Below are 18,574 nucleotides of genomic sequence, written 5' to 3'. Positions count from 1 at the left end.
CCCCTATGGAGGCCCAAGCCTCCACAGAGGCCGGGAAAGGGAGTGGGGGCCGCCCGCGATCGTGGCGATCGCGGGTGCTCTCCTCCCTCCTTCCCGGCCTCTATGGAGGCCCAAGCCTTCACAGAGGCCGGGAAAGGGAGTGGGGGCCGGGAGGAGGCTGCTTCCCACCGCGGTGATCGCCGCGATGAGGAGCAGCCCTTGCATCCTTCCCGGCCTGAGAGGAGGCCGAGGCTTCCTCCCAAGCCAGGAAGGAGGAGGAGGACAAGGTTTTAAAATGTAGGATCTTTAAAAAAAATTGGTCCTACATTTTTAAGCCTTGTCCTACATTTGTCCCGGTTCGGAGCTCCTCATTTATGGCAACCCTACTTTATGTTAATATATACAGTACATGCTCCTGAATTTAGTAATACTTGTTTATGTAAAGGTGGGTTTCTAAATTTTCTTTGCATGTATATTTTTCCACAATATCTCATAATAAGTACAATATGAGAACCTTTTGATTATAAAGAATGTTTATGTAATTCACAGATCACACTATTGCTTTACAGCCTTAAATGCTTTGTCATTTGTTCAAGGAATAAAGCTTTGCTTATGCTGAATAAAAACTGTGTTAACTGTGTCCAACAATGAGTATCTCTCATTAGCTTCCTTCTGAAAGAAAATACAAGGGAGCTTATTGAGTTTTGTATATGGTTACATCATCTAAAGAAACCTCTGTTGGAATATTATGGTAATTGTGAGCAAACTATTCATAATTCCAAAGACAAACTGTAAGAAAAACAACTGCTCTCCTAGGTTGTTACTCTAGGAACCTGAAGTCTCATCTACAAATGATGTTATTATATTAAGAAAGTGCATTGAGTATTTTAAAGAACACGTAAAACTAGATATTGGTTTTAGATATGCTAGGGTCCAAATAATTCCAGTCACATTGTCCCATAAACCAAACTATCAAGCACATACTGGTTGAGTATTTCTTATATGAAAATCTGAAATGCTCAAAAATCCAACACTTTTTTCATGGGACAGTGACATTTTTGCTTTTTGATGGGTCAATGTACACAAATTTTGTTTCATTTCATTTTGAACAGGCAGGCCCAGCTCCATCAGGGCTAGCTTGAAGAAGAAGAGCCCTCCCTCCAGTCCATCTGCCTTGGTCCAGGCATCAGAGGGAGAGAAGAACCACTGGACCTCATCTCCTTCCCCACCACCATTCCCTTCTCCTTTTGTGTCATGTTTTTTAGATTGTAAGCCTGAGGGCAGGGAACCGTCTAATTGAAAAAAATAATTGTAAGCCACTCTGATAGCCATTAGGGCTGAAGGGCGGGGTATAAATACCACAAATAAATAAATAAATAAATAAATAAATAAATAAAATTATGCTGTATAAAATTACCATCAGGCTATGCCTATAAAGTACATATAAAACATGAATGAATTTTATCTTTAGACCCATCTAGATTCCATCTCCAAGACACCTCATTGTGTGTATATAAATATCCCAAAATCTGGAGAAAAAATCGAAAGTCCAAAACATTTATGGTCCCAACCAAGCATTTCAGATAAGGGCTACTCAACCTGTTTTAAAAACCACCAAACCGAAATCAGAAATAAACCAGTGATTCCAAACCACAGCCAGGGGTAATAAAAAACTGGAGGAGGTCCAAGATATTAAGGGACAAATGGAATCCATGGGAATTCATTATTTTAGGTAAACACTGCTCCATAATGCTTATGAGAAGCCAGTTGAGGAAAATTGTTCTATCCCTACCAGTTTTGATAGGTCAATAATGAAATTCTAGTCATCATAATAATGGGTTGGTTCCAGGGTAAGAAGTGTGTAGCTGGTTTGTAGAACTGGATTTCCCTATCTCTGCTAACCAATAAGAGTCTTCTACCCTCTCAAAACACTACACTGAAGAAATGGGGAACAGTGCTAAAAGTGTTGTGAAGGAAAAGATATGACCATCCCTGAATGCTATATACTATAGCAAACTTCAGATTAAAATGTACACTGATGTGTATAGACTGCTCAGGAAATAAAGTGCAGCTCCAATGCATGGGTCTGAGTGATGGTTAACCCTTTCCAAGACCACAGGAGTTTTGTTACAACTTTTTAGTCTTTAATAACTCTTTGTTTCTTAAATTCGCAATTACAGATTCAGTTCTCAGAACTTCCTGTTTGTAAGTGATACTGCAAAAATAATGTATATACTTTAAAAAGTTAAAAAATAAACATAGCACAATTTTATTCATGTTTTCCTTCATGTCCCCCCCCCCCCCTCAGTAAACTGTTTTGTCTGGTCAGGTTTTTTTTTTTTAATATTGACCCTTGTTAGGCAGGAGGGAACATTGGAAGATGGAGGGAATTAACCAATTCAAAATTGATAGTTACTATTACTGCAAAATTTAATTAACTAATACCGTCATCCCTCTGTTTGTGTGGACTTCAAATTGGTGTCCTTTGCTTACTCACAAGGGGCAAATGGAGGGACTAAATATGGGGCATATATTTGTGGCATGCACCCACAAGGACATGCCACCATTCAAGCCAATAGGGCCAACAGGGCTTGAATATTGGTGGATTTCCATTTTCACATGGGGGGGTTGGAACTGAGGGCAAATATAGCTAAGTCTGAAATTCTAGGTATTGCACATACATAGGTATCTCTAAAAGAACTTCTGTGTCCTGAGCAGGTTTTCTTTCTTAAGAAATAATATCAGCCTCCCTGAATTATTTGATTAATGTCATAACATGATATAACTTGAATAGTAAAACATTGTTTCTACCATAGGAAAAACTCAGGAAGTGATATAGAACAAACATATGCAGTTGTTTTTAAGCAACTGGAATCTAGAATTCTGAGAAACTTATAAAGATTATCCTTTAATTTAACATTATTATGCCCTTCCATTATTTGGTTGTTCAAACAATAATCATTCATAGGTACAATAACCAGGTTTTGTGTTCATTGTACACACACATTCACAGACAGACATATAGATAGAGATATATGATACATTAAGATTATATTGCAGATCAAAACTAGAAACAGTTTCAAAAGAAACACATTGTTAAATCATCTTAATAACATAATAGCAGTAATAAACATCTATCTGAATGAATAGCATTTCAAATTCAGGTGGTTATAATTACTACATACATAGCTCCAAGGAGTAATCCAAAGACATGTTTATTTGACAATATAATTACCATTATGTGTCTTTAATTACTGTAAGTGCCTCATGGCTTCTATGGCTTTGAAGTGACCATGACTATAATAGCAAACAATCTGAAAACAGGTTTTATAATTTGTAACATAAATGTAGAGAGCATGGCCAAGATGCAAAGGCTGTTTCCATCATTGCACACACACACACACACACACACACACACACACACACACACAGAGAGAGAGAGAGAGAGAGAGAGAGAGAGAGAGAGAGAGAGAGAGAGAGAGAATACACTCCCTGTTTTTTAAAAAAAAAACCTGGAGATTTTGGATGTTCTCTGAGATTATTTTCAAACAGCATAAAAGGCTACAGAAGGGGAGAAAGTTAATTAATACAGTTAACTGTTTATATTGTGAAAATAGTTAATTTATAGACTGGATGGAACAAATTCCTCTAATAAAATTTATAGAAAAAAATCCAATAGAAATTATTCTGCAGTAATGTTGAAGTCTTCCTTATGGTGCAGGGTGGGAAAAGTATGTTGTCTAGGGCTGGGTTTTTTTAGCCCACAGGACCACACAGGGGTTTTAAAAATTCAATGTTTGTTTTCAACTCCTCCGTAGGAGACATGAGGGCATTTTAACCATGTTTTTGCCCCCGCTTGAGCCATTTTAGATCATTTCCTGCTGTAAAAAAAGGCTTCTCCTGAGCCTAAAATGCCCTGAGGACCCAGAATATAGAAAAATGCCCCAAGCCCCCAGATCAAAAAAAAAAAAAAAAAAAAAAAGTGGTGTATTTTTTTCCCAAAGATGGATACCATGGAAGGTATAGACCCCTCCAAGTCTCATGAGAGTAGAATACAGCCCTCTAGCCTCCAATAATTATCCACCCATGCTATAATGCATAGCATAGATCAAATGAGGAGAACACCTCTCCTCACCCCCTTCCCTGCTTCATCCATGAGGTGTCACTACTACAGTAATAAACCTGAATGCTGCAATCCCATGTACATTTAGGGCTGTTTAAATCTCATTGAAGCCAATTTAAGCAGCCTGTAGTACAGTACCTGTGCCACAGATAGCTACATATTTGATAGGGAGAATAAAATAGTCAGTAATTATGGCTCAGTGGTTAAGATGCTGACTCTGACCATTGCAAGATCAGCACGTTAGCAGTTCGAGGTCAAAGCGCCACATGACAGAGTGAGCTCCTGTCAGTAGTCCCAGCTTCTGCCAAACTAGCAGTTCAAAAGCATGTAAAAGTGCAAATAGATAAAAAGATACCACTTCGGTGGGAAGGTAACAACGTTCTGTACAATCATGCTGGCCACATGATCACAGAGTTATCTTTGACAGTGCTGGCTCTACGGCTTAGTAATGGAGATGGATGCTACTTGACAACCTTATCAGAAAACCTTACCTTTTTAACATATACTACTCCATAAGTCCAGAAAATTGCAGCCTAATTTAGACATTATTCCCAACCATAGTACATTTAACTATGGTTTGGTTCCATGTCAAAATTGACAAATCATGGTTTATGATTAGACAGGAAATGAGAAGCAGTAACTGTAATTGGAAATGGCTTTCCAAACTACATATTCTTTTGCATCAATATGAATTAAAGGAACAAAGTTTCAATAATCACTGCAGTTCCAAGAATTATACCAAGGACAAAGAAGTATAGATATATTACACTCAGGTGATGTAAACTGAAAATAAATAAACTGTTGTAATTCATACCTTATCTTTTCAAATTTCACACCATGTCTTGGGCTCTAAACTATCAGCATACCTGGCATGGGGAGGAAACTTATTTCCTCCCTTGGCTTTGATGCTATTACAGCCCTTCTGTTTTAGTCTTTTTGGAAGCTGATCAAACACACTTAATATCTTTTTTAAATGGATGCATTTCTAATTTATTCATCTTCAAGACCAGATGGGGGCATTCCTATTTGATTATTCCTCACAGTCAGACACATTTGGGGGGAGGGGGCTGGGGAAAATCTCTCTTTGGTCAAATCTGTATTGGTTTTTAATTGTTTTGACCCATCTTAGATCTTACATTTTTAGTATGTTTTAATGATTAAATTGTTTAACACCCTGATAAACTCTGTGAGATAGCCTCCCATCAAAATTATAAAATCATGAACGCCTGCTGTACATCCCACAAATTTCAGCACTCTCCCAAAGAATTGAAGACAAGATCCCAAGGGACCATATGGTCTCAGTTAAGAATACTGTGTTAGAGTATATTATGTATGGACTGAGCCTTAGGGTTGATTTAAACCAAACCTCATCTGCAGACTCACATAATTCACCCTTTGGTGCTTCAAATCATAGTTTGTCAAAACCCAGGAAGTTATGAATTATATAGGATTGAATAGTAAAGAGAATCACATTAGCACAGCACTTGCTCATTAAATAAAAAGCTATGATTTGGTATTTTATCTGAAGCAAGTCACAGTATTCCCATGACTCAAACTAACACTTAATATCTGGAATTGCCTTCATAACTGTATCCACCCCATTTTGAAGAGCCATGGCCTTACAAGCTTTTATACTGACTTATACTGTCAGTATACCTTTTGCATTCTGCAGATAACACTTTGCTTTTATCTAATCCCATGCTGTAGATCAATACTCTATATGCTTTTCAATATTATCCAGAATTGTTTGAAATACTTTGATTTTAACACATTAACTACTGCAATTCAAATCTAGTAATTACATATTGAAATGTTAACAACCATTGCATACTTCTTGACAGAACATTACAACTTGACACTAAACCAGGGGTCGGCAACCTCCGGCCCGCGGGCCGGATGCGGCCCGCGGAGGCCGTTGGAGTGGCCCCCGACTGCTGCTGCCGCCGCTGCCGCCGCCGCCGCCGCCACCACCACCGGCGGCGGCCGCTGCTTTTTGCAGCTCTGGGCGCCGCCATTTTTTCGTCCAAAATGGCGGCAAAGTCTCGCGCGACCTTCTCTGAGGTCGCGCGAGACTTCGCCGCCATTTTGGGCGAAAAAATGGCAGCGCCCAGAGGCGAAGTCTCGTGCGACCACAGAAAAGGTCGCGCGAGACTTCGGCCTCCGGGAGGCCTGCTGCAGCTGCCGGAGCCCTCAAAAAGGGCTGCCAGAGCCACGGAGGCTTCGCTGTAGCGAGGCCTCCTTGGCCCTGGCCGGCTCTCTCCGCCGGCGGGAGGGCTGCCAGAGCCACGGAGGCTTCGCTGTAGCGAGGCCTCCTTGGCCCTGGCCGGCTCTCCCCGCCGGCGGGAGGGCTGCCAGAGCCACGGAGGCTTCGCTGTAGCGAGGCCTCCTTGGCCCTGGCCGGCTCTCCCCGCCGGCAGGAGGGCTGCCAGAGCCACGGAGGCTTCACTGTAGCGAGGCCTCCTTGGCCCTGGCCGGCTCTCTCCGCCGGCAGGAGGGCTGCCAGAGCCACGGAGGCTTCGCTGTAGCGAGGCCTCCTTGGCCCTGGCCGGCTCTCCCCGCCGGCGGGAGGGCTGCCAGAGCCACGGAGGCTTCGCTGTAGCGAGGCCTCCTTGGCCCTGGCTGGCTCTCTCCGCCGGCAGGAGGGCTGCCAGAGCCAAGGAGCCCCTCTGCAGCGAGGTCTCCTTGGCCCTGGCTGGCTCTCTCCGCCGGCAGGAGGGCTATCAGAGCCAAGGAGCCCCTCTGCAGCGAGGTCTCCTTGGCCCTGGCTGGCTCTCTCCAGGCAGGGAAGGAAGGGGCGGGGGGGAGGAGGAAGAGGAGGAGGAGGGAGGAAGGAAAGAGGAAGAGGAGGGAGGAGGAGGAAGGGGAGGAAGAAGGAAGAGGAGGGAGGAGGAGGAAGGAAAGTAGGAGGAAGAGAAGCAGGGAGGAAGAAGAGGAGGAAGGAGGAAGAAAGGGGAGGGAGGAAGGAAGGAAGGAGGAGGAGTGCATTCTGTGTATTTTCAGTGCATTTAATGCTAAAAGGTCTGCTGTAACAATGATAGGGGTGGTGGTGGTCGTGGTGATGGTGATGATGATGAGTGAGCTTGAGAGCCATGCAACTACTGTTTCTGAAGCTGAGAAAGTGTCACCTTCCAAAGTGTGTTTTGGGTGCTTTTAATGCTAACAAGTCTCCCTTGCTTTGACAATGATAGTGTGGTGATGGTGATGATGATGAGTGAGCTTGAGAGCCATGCAACTACTGTTTCTGAAGCTGAGAAAGTATCACCTTCCAAAGTGTGTTTTGGGTGCTTTTAATGCTAACAAGTCTCCCTTGCTTTGACAATGATAGTGTGGTGATTGATGGTGATGATGATGAGTGAGCTTGAGAGGCAGGCAACTACTGTTTGTGAAGCTGAGAAAGTGTCACCTTCCAAAGTCTGTTTTGGGTGCTTTTAATGCTAACAAGTCTCCCTTGCTTTGACAATGATAGTGTGGTGATGGTGATGATGATGAGTGAGCTTGAGAGTCATGCAACTACTGTTTCTGAAGCCGAGAGAGTGTCACCTTCCAAAGTGTGAAATGCACAAATGTGCTGTTGTGTGTGTTTTGGAATGCAGGTTGGGGGTGTTTGTCCAGAAAGGGACCGAGGAGGAGAGGGTGGGCACACACCTCCTCCTCCTTGCGGGGCTTCGGAGGAGGCTCCGCCCCTGGAGGGTGGCTCCGCCCCTGGAGGGTGGAAGCTCCGCCCCCAGCATGCAGCCCCGCCCCCGGAGGGTGGAAGCTCCACCCCTTGGCTTCGGCCCCCCGACTCGTCTTAGGGACAGCAACCCGGCCCCCGGCTCCAAAAGGTTGCCTACCCCTGCACTAAACCATTAATTACTTCATCTTGGTGGAAGGCAAACCAGAGCAATCTCTTCAGTGTCACAGCTGGGAACAGTTTTTGCTCCCAATGCAACAGTATCTCAAAGTGCAACATTTTCATTATCTGGCTGTTTACTTATGAAAAACAAACCAACTGGATTCCTAATCTACTTGGATTCCTAATATAGAATGGGCCCAAACTAAAATAATCTAGTTTTATTTCATTTTATTTATTTTAAAATAGTTTTTAAAATAAATAGTTAATATAATATGAGAGCTTACCTATCACTATAGATATCTCTGATTCTGATGTAAGGCTTCTGAATCAGAAAAATCTAAATTTCCAGTGGTTACAAATTCCTAGGATGTATTACTTTATATATGAAGAAAATGGATTTCAATTCTGAATTATTAAATATCTTTTGGTAGGTCTCCTTCTTTCATACTATGAAACTGGGTCATTCTTTCATACTATGAGACAGGGTAAATGGGATCCCAATAGGCCAGTGAAACTTTGCCTCCCTGCCCCCAAGGCCTTTCCTGATGCTCCACAGAGAACCCAAGTGGGCAAAGTTGGGAGATGTTAAACCTCTCCCTGCAGCTTCATCCAGTCATTTATCCATAATACAAGCCAGATTGGCATGCTCATCCAAGATCAACTCTTGGATCAAAGGTATTTTTCCATTCACTGACTTGACATTAATCCCTTTCTCAAAGAGCTTCTCACCTCCCAGACCAGAGGGGCAACCTTTTAAATTGAAGGAATAAATATTAACCAGGTTCACTGGATGCTGTCAATGTCACTGGACTGTTCCTAGAGATCCAGAAACTATGATATCTACGTCCTCCAGGTGTCTATTAGTATTACTTCCACATTTACTGCCTTCATCTTGGTATCAAATATAATGGAAAACCAACTGGAAGAAAAGCATACAGGACTATCTGTGGCCATTGATCATAAAGCATTGCAAGCTCTGTATCCAGCAATTGGATAAATGAGCTGTTCTGGAGGTAGTTGAACTGTTGCTGAAAGAGTTTGGTTCCAAGATTTCCCCGTGGATAACAAAATCTGTGGATGCTCAAGTCCCATTAAATATAATAACATAGCAAAATGGTGTCCCTTATAATGAAAAATCAAAGTTTGGAAATGGAAAATCAAGGTTTGATATTTGAAATTTATACTTTTTTTGAACATTTTCAAACCATGGATGCTTGAATCCATGTTTAAGAAGGGCCAACTGTATGTAGATTGGGAGTGGCCCTACATCCAGCTTTACCACTTTAGACCCAACTGGACTCCATGATTCAGAGTGCTTGGAATCAAGTTCAGCTGTTCTGTCAAGTATGACCTTTCATGGGCAAGGATAACCTAGCCACAGTAGTTTATGCACTGGTAATTTCCATATACTATAATGTGCTCTATGTGGGGCTGTCCTTGAAGATTATTAGCAAGCTTCAGCTAGTGCAAACTGCAATAATAGTAGTAGCTAATAACATACTATGGGAAGGGGATTTGGAACTATAAATTGTAAGTAGATCCGTTGGTCTTACATTTAGACTTGTACATGTTGTTCCTTCTCATGCCATAAAACATTTGTGAGTTATGAAAAGGCTGCAAGGCCCTTGCCTTTTTCCTTTCTTTGTGGCAGCTGGACGGACCTTTCTTATTGTTAGCTTCCACCAGCACACCAGACTGCGTACAGCCCCCTAAGCTTCCAGTACAACCCCAGCTCACTCAGTTTTTAACTTTAAAATTGATTTTGCTCACTGCATGGATTGTGGGGCACTTTTGCCACATTTGTAATATGACCTAATTTAGATCTTACTGTGCTTTTTTCAAAACATTTCTAGATGTATTTTTTAACGGTCCCTCTGCTAAAAAATAGGTTGGGAGATTAAAACATGACAAAATGCTTTATTGTGTCAAAACATTTCATGGTTATCATACTGGGGTGCTTGGAGGAAGTCCTTTGAGGTCCATGGGGAGGTATGTACAGCCTCCAGGCCTCTGAAAGTTACCGACACTAGCAGTTCACCAAAATCTTTGGAAATGGTGCTATCAAGTCATGATTATGAACTAACATCTATGTTCCATTCCCTTAGAGACTCCATACACATATCCCAGAATATAAAAATCATAGTCAGAATGTTTATTCTGTCTATTTATTAAAATGCTTAATACAACTGATAATATAACAGGAGTATAAATGCAACAAAACATTTCTCACCAAAAAAAAAAAAAAAAAAAGCACTAGAGAAACATCATTTAGAAAAATATACCAGGGAGAACAAAAGTTAGGAAGTTTGCTGATTATACAATTTTGAACAGAGGAAGGATCTTGGACTATTCTGGTACTGTGTTTCATCAAGCTCAGCTGCCTGCCTGCATGCCAACCTGGACTATGAAAGCAGGAGTCTTCCCAGGTTTCAGATAATGCAGCATGCTTAAAGAAAGTGAGGACTATGGACTGAAACAGGAGGTTGCAGGGAAGAAGAATTTGCTGTTTGCTGCTGCCTCAGTTCCCAATGAGACTCCATACTCTCTTCAGAAGTGAGGCTCTGGCTCGGCTGGCCTGGGTTCCATCCAGCTCAGCTGTATGCATGCCTGGACTATAAAAGAAGGACTCTTATGGCGGCTAGCCCACTACTAGCAGGGTTGCTGTCAAAGTGACAACCTCTTCTGGGATGCACAAAGACACATGCCTGTCTGTTTGCCAGAAACAAGGAGAGTTTACTATCAGAAATTAATATTTTCCTGTCAGTATAGGTTTTTTTGTCGGTTTTTTAAAGAGCAAGTGTTTTGCTCTCCCAGTAAATAAAGGATGTGCTTTGAAGGAGGAAGGTGGACAGACATGGGCAGGTAAGGAGAATCAAGGAGATATGAAGGGGAGAGTGTCTATCCTTCTCCCGCCACCAACTGTGATGGTTTTTTTACCTATTTTCCCTTCGTTCTCAAATATGAGGACCTCATTCTGCTATAGCCACCAACTGTGGGGACCTTCTAGATACCTTCATGGTTCCTTTGTGAAATTGTATTTATCTCCTTTCCTCACCAGACACCACCACTCTTTATTAACTGCTGCCACCACAGACACTGTTTCTAAACCCAACTTTTCAATATGTAGCGCTGCCCAGAAACAAAAGTGTCTAGTACAGAAATAATGATTTATTAAACAGAACTTGAATGTTTTATCAGTTTAATTATTTAATACATCTAAATCACTCTCTCACACACTCATCTCCTAGTTGATTCTGACCTTGACTCTAACCCTTCTCTACCCCTGACCCTGACTAATTCTCCTAGACTCAAACTCCTCAACCCCACTACATCCTAACCTTGCTAGACTACCCTCTCATAACATCACAGACTCTTAACCCAAATTTGACAGAACTCACTCTCTCAACGATCCTTACCGTATTACATGTACTATACATGACATGTATTACCATATATTATCTAATAAATACACCAACATCCCCCCCCCCCCAAAGTCTATAACAATCCAGTTATGTTATTGTGGGATTTAGGAGAGATACAGAGTGCTGATTGTCCCTGAACCATCTCCTAGCCTGGATAGTTTTGGAGACAGCCCCCCTGCTGTTAATGAATGCCAAGTCAGTAAATGGAGAAATAAAAGCTACCCAAATTTGATTCCGAATGAGTATGCCAGATTTTTCTGTGAAGAAACAGATGAAACCTGGGCATTTTGAAGTGCATACACCTGAATATGGGTAACCCAGACAGAACGGGAATTCTGTTGACGTACCATCACCACCACCCTACCACTGCTCAACCATTTCCCTTCCAGAGCTAGGCAGGGTAATCTCAAGGGGGAAGAGTGTTGGAGTAACCTCACTTTGTGATGCTGGGGGACTTCAGCATCCATGCTGTGGTTGCTCTGTCAGAAGTGGCTCATGGCTTCATCACTATCAAGACAACCACAAATCTTTTTCAAGTAGTAACTGGCCCCCAGGCACATTCTGAATCTTGTTTTCTGTGTCGGATTGGATGGCTATGGCTTTGGTGTGAAAGAACCTTCTTTAGTTAGTTTAGCATACCACAATAATTTTAAAAAGATCAAGCTATAACATTAATTTATCAAATGTTCTGAAAAGAATAACAGTATTATATTTGCAGTGATTAGAATCACTGAAAAATACTTAAAGCATCTTTAAAACATACTTCCAATAAAAGATTTTTAAAATGCAGCACACCACTTTACACTCACACTACTGCTCCATAATTAAAATTCAAAGGCCTGTCTTTAGAAACGTCTTCACCTGTCAGTGGAACAAGAGCAGGGAGGGAGCCGACTGTACCTCTTGCTGAACGGAGTTCAACATCCTGGGAGCAGCCACAGACAAAGCTCTCTCCCAAGTCCTTACAAACCATGCCTGCAAAGCAGTGACTTATGTAAGAATATATAGTCTTTCAGATCATCTGGGCCCAAGCTGTGTAGGGCTTTAAAGGTAAAAATGAGCAGTTTGAATTCTGCATGCAAACAGACCAGTAGCAGCGGAACTGTTTCATGGTCCCTGTAATCAGCCCCAGTCAACAGCCCGTCCACAGCATTTTGGATCCACTTAAGTTTCCAAACAATTTCCAGAGGCAGCCCCATGTATAGCATGCTACAGTAGTCCAAACAAAATGTAATCAAGGCATGTGTTGCTGTAACTAAATGTGGCTTCTCAAGGATTGGACACAACTGGCACAATAGTTTTTATTGTGCACATGTTCCCCTGACTACAGCCAAACCTAGGCATCCAGGCTCAGATCTGAGTCCAGGAGTACACCCAAGCTGCGAACTTGAGATTTCCAGGGTGGGTAGGGGTGGATACATGCAGGCTGAATCCCTTTTCCCTGATCTATCTTTTGACTGACAAGGAGCACCTCTGTCTTATCTGGATTAAGTTTCAATTGTTCGGTACAGAAACAGCTTCCCTGAATCGGATGGAAAGGAGAGGCAGAGTTGTGTCTCATCAGCGTACTGGTGACTCTGAATCCTAAAACCCCAGATGACCTTTCTGAGCAGTTTCATCTAAATATTAAACATCATGGGGGTCAGAACTGAGCCGTGAGGAACATCATGGGATAATAACCAAAATATCAAACAGGTGCCCCCAGTACCATCTCCTGAGTCTTACCCTCAAAGAAAAACTGAAGCTACTGTAAAACAGTGCCCTGAGCACTATTCTAGAGAGGTGACCCAGAAGAACACTGTGACTGATGGTATTGAAAGCCAGTGTGAGGTCCTGCAGAACCAACACACTCCTCTTGTCTAGTGTTCTGCAATAGGTCATCTACCAAGGTGACCAAAACTATCTCTGTCCCATAGCCAGGCCTGAAAGCCTGGAGCTGGGAAGCTACCACAGATTCAAATACAAGCTCCAGTATTGTAGGGTCCAGGGAAGTTTGTTTGTTTGTTTACACACACACACACACACACACACACACACACACACACACACCTCACCACAGCCTCTTGTGTATAGCCAGGAAGTCCAGTATGCAGCATGCTCTTACCCCCTCCAAGGATCCAGTCCATATCCTCAGGTTACACAAACTAGGGTCCAAAACACATCACAGAAATAATCCTGTTTGAGACTACTTTAACTGCCTGGCTCAATGCTAGGGAATTCTGGGAACTGTAGTTTTGCCAGACATTTAGCCTTCTTTGTTATAGAGCTCTGGTGCCATAACAAACTACAACTCTCAAGATTCGCTATCACTGATCCAGGGCAGTTAAACTGGTCTCAAAATGGATTATTTCTGCAGTGTGTTTTGGTCCTAAGGCTGCAAGAATAATGCTTGACAAGCATGACTACATCTATTAGATGTATATCAATTACAGCATCAAAGTCAGAATGGATACACATGATTTTATCTGAAAAGTGCTGTGGGCTGCGGAGTTGTTTATACACTAATCTTATTGTCTTGAACACTCAAGGCAGCTCTGTTGGACAACACTGTGGGGATGCAATGGTGGCAGTGAAGAAGGATTTCTTTGCCACTGCCACCACCATAGCATAGGCTTTCCAATGAGCTCTAATCCGCGTTCGGTCAGACTCACTCCCAGCCTTTTGCTATCATCACTTTAGTCTCCATCCCACTTGTTTCACTACTTCCAGCTCCACAGGGTGAACCAGGGTGCTCACTTGGTTCTAGGAGGGGATGCTTAGATGCAATCATGTTCACTATCCTGATCATCTCTCTTTTCCAAAGATCAGCCAAGGCTTCCCACATGATCACCTGCCAAGGCAACAGTAAACTACTCAAGAGTTGTCAGAAATCCCTCTGGATCCATAAATCACCTGAGATGACCATCTTAATTGCCCCCCCCCCCTTCTGCAGTGGTTCTAAGTCCCAGTGAATCTATGGCTCACAGGTAGTGATCAATACACGACAACAGAACTACAGAAAGACTGCTGATCAGCAGGGTGGGCCAATCTCTATTCTGTACCAAAAATCTACCTTTAAGTACACAAGTTCAAACACAGCAGATTGCAAGATGAGGCACAAGGTGAGGGTAAATGGGATCCCAATAGGCCACTGAAACTTTGCCTCCCTGCCCCCAAGGCCTTTCCTAATGCTCCACAGAGAACCCAAGTGGGCAAAGTTGGGAGACGTTAAACCTCTCCCTGCAGCTTCATCCAGTCATTTATCCATAATACAAGCCAGATTGGCATGCTCATCCAAGATCAACTCTTGGATCAAAGGTATTTTTCCATTCACTGACTTGACATTAAGCAGCTGCATTTTCAGCTCAGGAGGCTAATGCCAAGGCTATCCAGACAATCTGAGATGGGAACAGTTTAGAAGCAACCAGCATTCTGTGGCTCTACCTTCTCCGGTGTTAATAGCTCTGTCTCCCCACTCTGTATCTTCTTCTACCTCTAGAATATTACAGCAAAGCATATATTCATGTTCTTTAACAAACCAGACAAAGTTGGACAAAAGCAGAAATGGCCACTGTTTCCACCTTCCAGAAGCGACACTGGATCTAAGAGTGAGTGTAAGGTAAATATGAAATCTTTCAGAGAGAATGTCCATCCCTTCAGAATAAGATGTACTCCCAATGCCAATTTAGGCTGTATACAAACCAACCAGACCTTAATCCTGTATAGACTGTCTACCAAAGTTTATTTGCCCACACCTCACCTCATCTCTTACATGACAGTTTATAGTGATGCCCAAACTTTGGTCCTCCAGATGTTTTGGATTTGAGCTCCCAGAATTCCTGACTGTTGGCCAAGGTGTTAGGGCTTCTGGGAATTGAAGTCCATAAAAACCAAAGTTTGGGAATTACTAATTTAGGACTTTCACAGTCCCCTTGGTATTGACAGAAGAGAAAAAACTGATTATCATCAAGATACTGATGCGATATAATTCATAAATTCCAAATGATTTCCCTACCAAATTCATGGAAAGGTTAAAGTACAGGGTCCAAAACAGAGCCCTCAGGAAAGCCTTAGATCAAAGGCCAATGCGCTGAATAACAGTTCTCAAAGGTGAAGAAGTACAAAAGTGTATTTCTGTGCGAATGCTGCACTCTTCCAGAACAACTAGTTTAGAGGAAACCAACACCACCTCCAAATCTACCTGTAACAACTTTAACAAGGAAATGTTTGGGCAAAGAAGTAATCTATGCACTACACAATTATAGTGCTATGATTTTACTTGGGCTCCCATGACAACATCCTATGGAATCTTCTGGTTTACAGTTTAGAGGGGGATATTTAGACTTTTCAGCCAGAGAGCTCTAGTGCCTTACCAAACTACAAGTCCCAGGGTTTCACAAGATGAAGCCATGGCACTTAAAGTGGAAATATAGGGCTATAATTATCTAGTGTGAAGAGGTCCCTTGATTCACTGCCCTAATATGAAGTGCAGACACCTAATTCCTCCATGCTCCTGTCTTGGTATTCACAGCTTATTAATTTGTATATGCTAGTATTCAAACACTTAAATCATTCAATTCCAAACTGTGTTCATTTCGTTAAACTAAACATAGCTTAAGACCACCGTTGCAGAGAGGAAGCTTCAACTAAAACTGGAATTGCAGAGATAATCTTAAACAACTCTATGCAAGTGAGAAGCTATTTGAATGGAAATCTATACCTGCGGGTACAGTGAAAACTGCCACCAATATTTGATCTTGGAAGGCAACTATAAAGTTAGTGATACTGTAAAACTAAGTAAAGTAAAAACCATTACACTTTATTGTAGATTAATGTACAATTACAGCAATAAAATACACATTCATATATTTGATCATTTTATTATACTACCAACAAGCTCTAAGTTATAAGGATGAAAAATGTGGTCATTCAGGCACCTTTTAAAAAGAGATGCCAGTGCACTGGAATTTATCTTTCTCCTCTTCTTTTCTTTGCCAACTAAATAGTTGATATTGGGTGGTTCTTACAAATATAAAAGTGTGTATTTGTTTTACATATTGCTTTTGTGCTTTTTAAATACTATTCCTGGTTTTAAAAGGTTCCAGGGCTGGGTAAAAGGCATTTCATGCAATTATCTGTATAGCAAAACTGAGGCGGGATACAAACCGCTGCTTTGCGGCGCTTCCCCGCCGCCGCCGTTTGCTCCCCGCGGGAGCTGCAGCAGTCAAACCGCGCGGCTCCCGCGCGGAGCAAAAAAGAAGCTTCATTTCGGAGCTTCTTCTTGCGGCGCCTCTATGACGTCGTGAGGCGCCTGGTGCAGACTCGCGATGTCATAGGCGCCGCGACACGTCTGGACGCTATGCGTCCAGTACGTAAAGATGGCGGCGCCCATGTGGAAGGGGCGCCGCCATCTTGTATGTATTGTATACGTACTAGGGTTAGGGGGGTGCGGAAGCACCGCCCCTTCCTAACCCTACTACGTATACAATACGTACTATATGGCGGTATGTATCCCGCCTAATATAACTTCTATTAAAACGAACCATTGCAAGTAACTTTCAGCTTTACTAATCCATCTTCTAGAATTCCAAATACCAGATTCATACTACGTAATAAATGCACCTCTTCCCTCTATCATCTCTTTTTAAAAGTCAGCAAAACAGATGAACTTAGATTAATCTACTAAATAAGAGAATGAACAGATTGTGTCATTAATTTTTGGTCATGTTATCTTCAAGAAACTGCACAGCCACCTCAACCACTACAGATTTTAATTTTAAAAATGGGGGGGGGGGGGGATAATACTTTTTTCAGCATACCTTTGTGCACAGATATGGTGAGCTTGAGAAAATGTTAAACCTGTTACTATAGACAATCCTGGAAATCTACAAGACCTTTTTTTGCCTATCAGTAAAACAATTTTCACTACTTGGGGCCTGCTTCTTTTCTTTCAGTGGCACACTTTACTCATTAGTTCAAGTTTTAGGTCAATGGCATGTCAGTTCATTTTGCCTTGCTGTAGTCCTAATAAAGGAGATGGGTGCTGCAGGCCTTTTATTTGACAGAAGTCAAATGCCTGTGAATGAAAAACATTCTCCTCACCTGCAGCAGAATCATGCTTAACATTCTGCTACTAATGCCTAACGTTAAATACATATACCACCAGGCTTCTCTGAATAAGAAGTCTGCTCCCTTCATTTCGAAACGCTTGATAACCCAGTTTCACATACTGTATATACTCATGTATAAGTCTAGAAATTTAGTTTAAAAGATTGACCCAAAAAACCTGGGTCAACTGAGCCATGGGTCAATGCAAGTACTGTATTTTAACTCATGGTGAAAGGCAAGAGTTTAATCTGCCCTGGAAGCACTGACCCCCTTCTAGTCTCTCATCCATCCAGCCTTTAGTATGAGCACAAATAGTTATGCCTGCTGTAAGTTCTTTGGCACTGTCTTCTTTTGCTTCATCCACTTTAGATCCTTTGTTACATGCCCCTCAGTTTTACCCTCGACTTATCCAGGGGTCATATCAAAATCCTTAATTTTGGCCCAAAACCTGCCCTCGACTTACATATGAAGTCGACTTATAGTTGAGTATATACGGCAGTTCTTAAATTCTGATCACCTGCTGCATATATTTCACTCATATCCTCTGTAGCTGACCTATTAAGCAGTTCAAATTCCTTCGCAACACAGTGTTATTATGTTGAGGTCTGCCAACATAATGCAAGGGAGAAAGAAAACAAAACAAAACAACAACAATCTGCCATGCAATTACAAATAGGCAATAGTTTGTACTTAATCGCCGTCGGTCACGAAAAGGAATCATACCAAGCATGCTCTTTTTTCATATAAAGTTCTGCACCAGTGCAAATCCCAGAGCAAAAGGCAAATAACCTGCTGACGCATTGAAGGGAAGAAGAAGGAGACAGAGAGAGAGAATGAGAGACAAACCACCCCACAAACATTACTGTGTTAATGTTATCAAAAGCCAGTGACTTTGAAGCAGGCAAATATAGGGCATAGTTTTTTGTGGGTTTTTTGGGCTACATGGACCTGATGTAGAAGAGTTTTCATACGCCAGGAAAAAGCTCTTCTAGAACACGGCCTCATAGCCAGAAAAAAACCCACCAGAAAAAAAACCAATGGATGCCAACCACGAAAGCCTCCGACTTCACAAACGTGGGGCAGTTGTGCCTCTGGAGAGGACAGCCACAACTGATAGGTATTATGAAT

At 42.2% G+C, this 18,574-nt stretch overlaps 1 protein-coding gene across 9 annotated transcripts in view; it reads right to left on the bottom strand.

The window, feature by feature from the left end:
- The window catches only part of ANKS1B (ankyrin repeat and sterile alpha motif domain containing 1B), a 499,785-nt gene that overhangs the window by 480,382 nt on the left and 829 nt on the right, over window positions 1–18,574 (bottom strand). The window contains exon 1 of one of the 9 annotated variants that reach the window (XM_089523879.1): window positions 18,170–18,204. The exons of the other annotated variants lie outside the window; for them this stretch is intronic. Coding sequence (XP_089380005.1) covers window positions 18,170–18,189 — 20 coding nt within the window. The 5' untranslated portion in view covers window positions 18,190–18,204. Of the gene's footprint in view, window positions 1–18,169; window positions 18,205–18,574 lie in introns of those variants that run through there. 9 annotated transcript variants of the gene reach the window in all.

Source organism: Sceloporus occidentalis, unplaced genomic scaffold (genome assembly GCF_023333645.1).
Source record: "Sceloporus occidentalis isolate IW3139 unplaced genomic scaffold, rSceOcc1.0.p SCAF_5, whole genome shotgun sequence".
Classification (NCBI taxonomy): domain Eukaryota; kingdom Metazoa; phylum Chordata; class Lepidosauria; order Squamata; family Phrynosomatidae; genus Sceloporus; species Sceloporus occidentalis.
The sequence above is the reverse complement of the archived record's forward strand: the minus strand, read 5'-3'. Positions and strand labels throughout refer to the sequence as shown.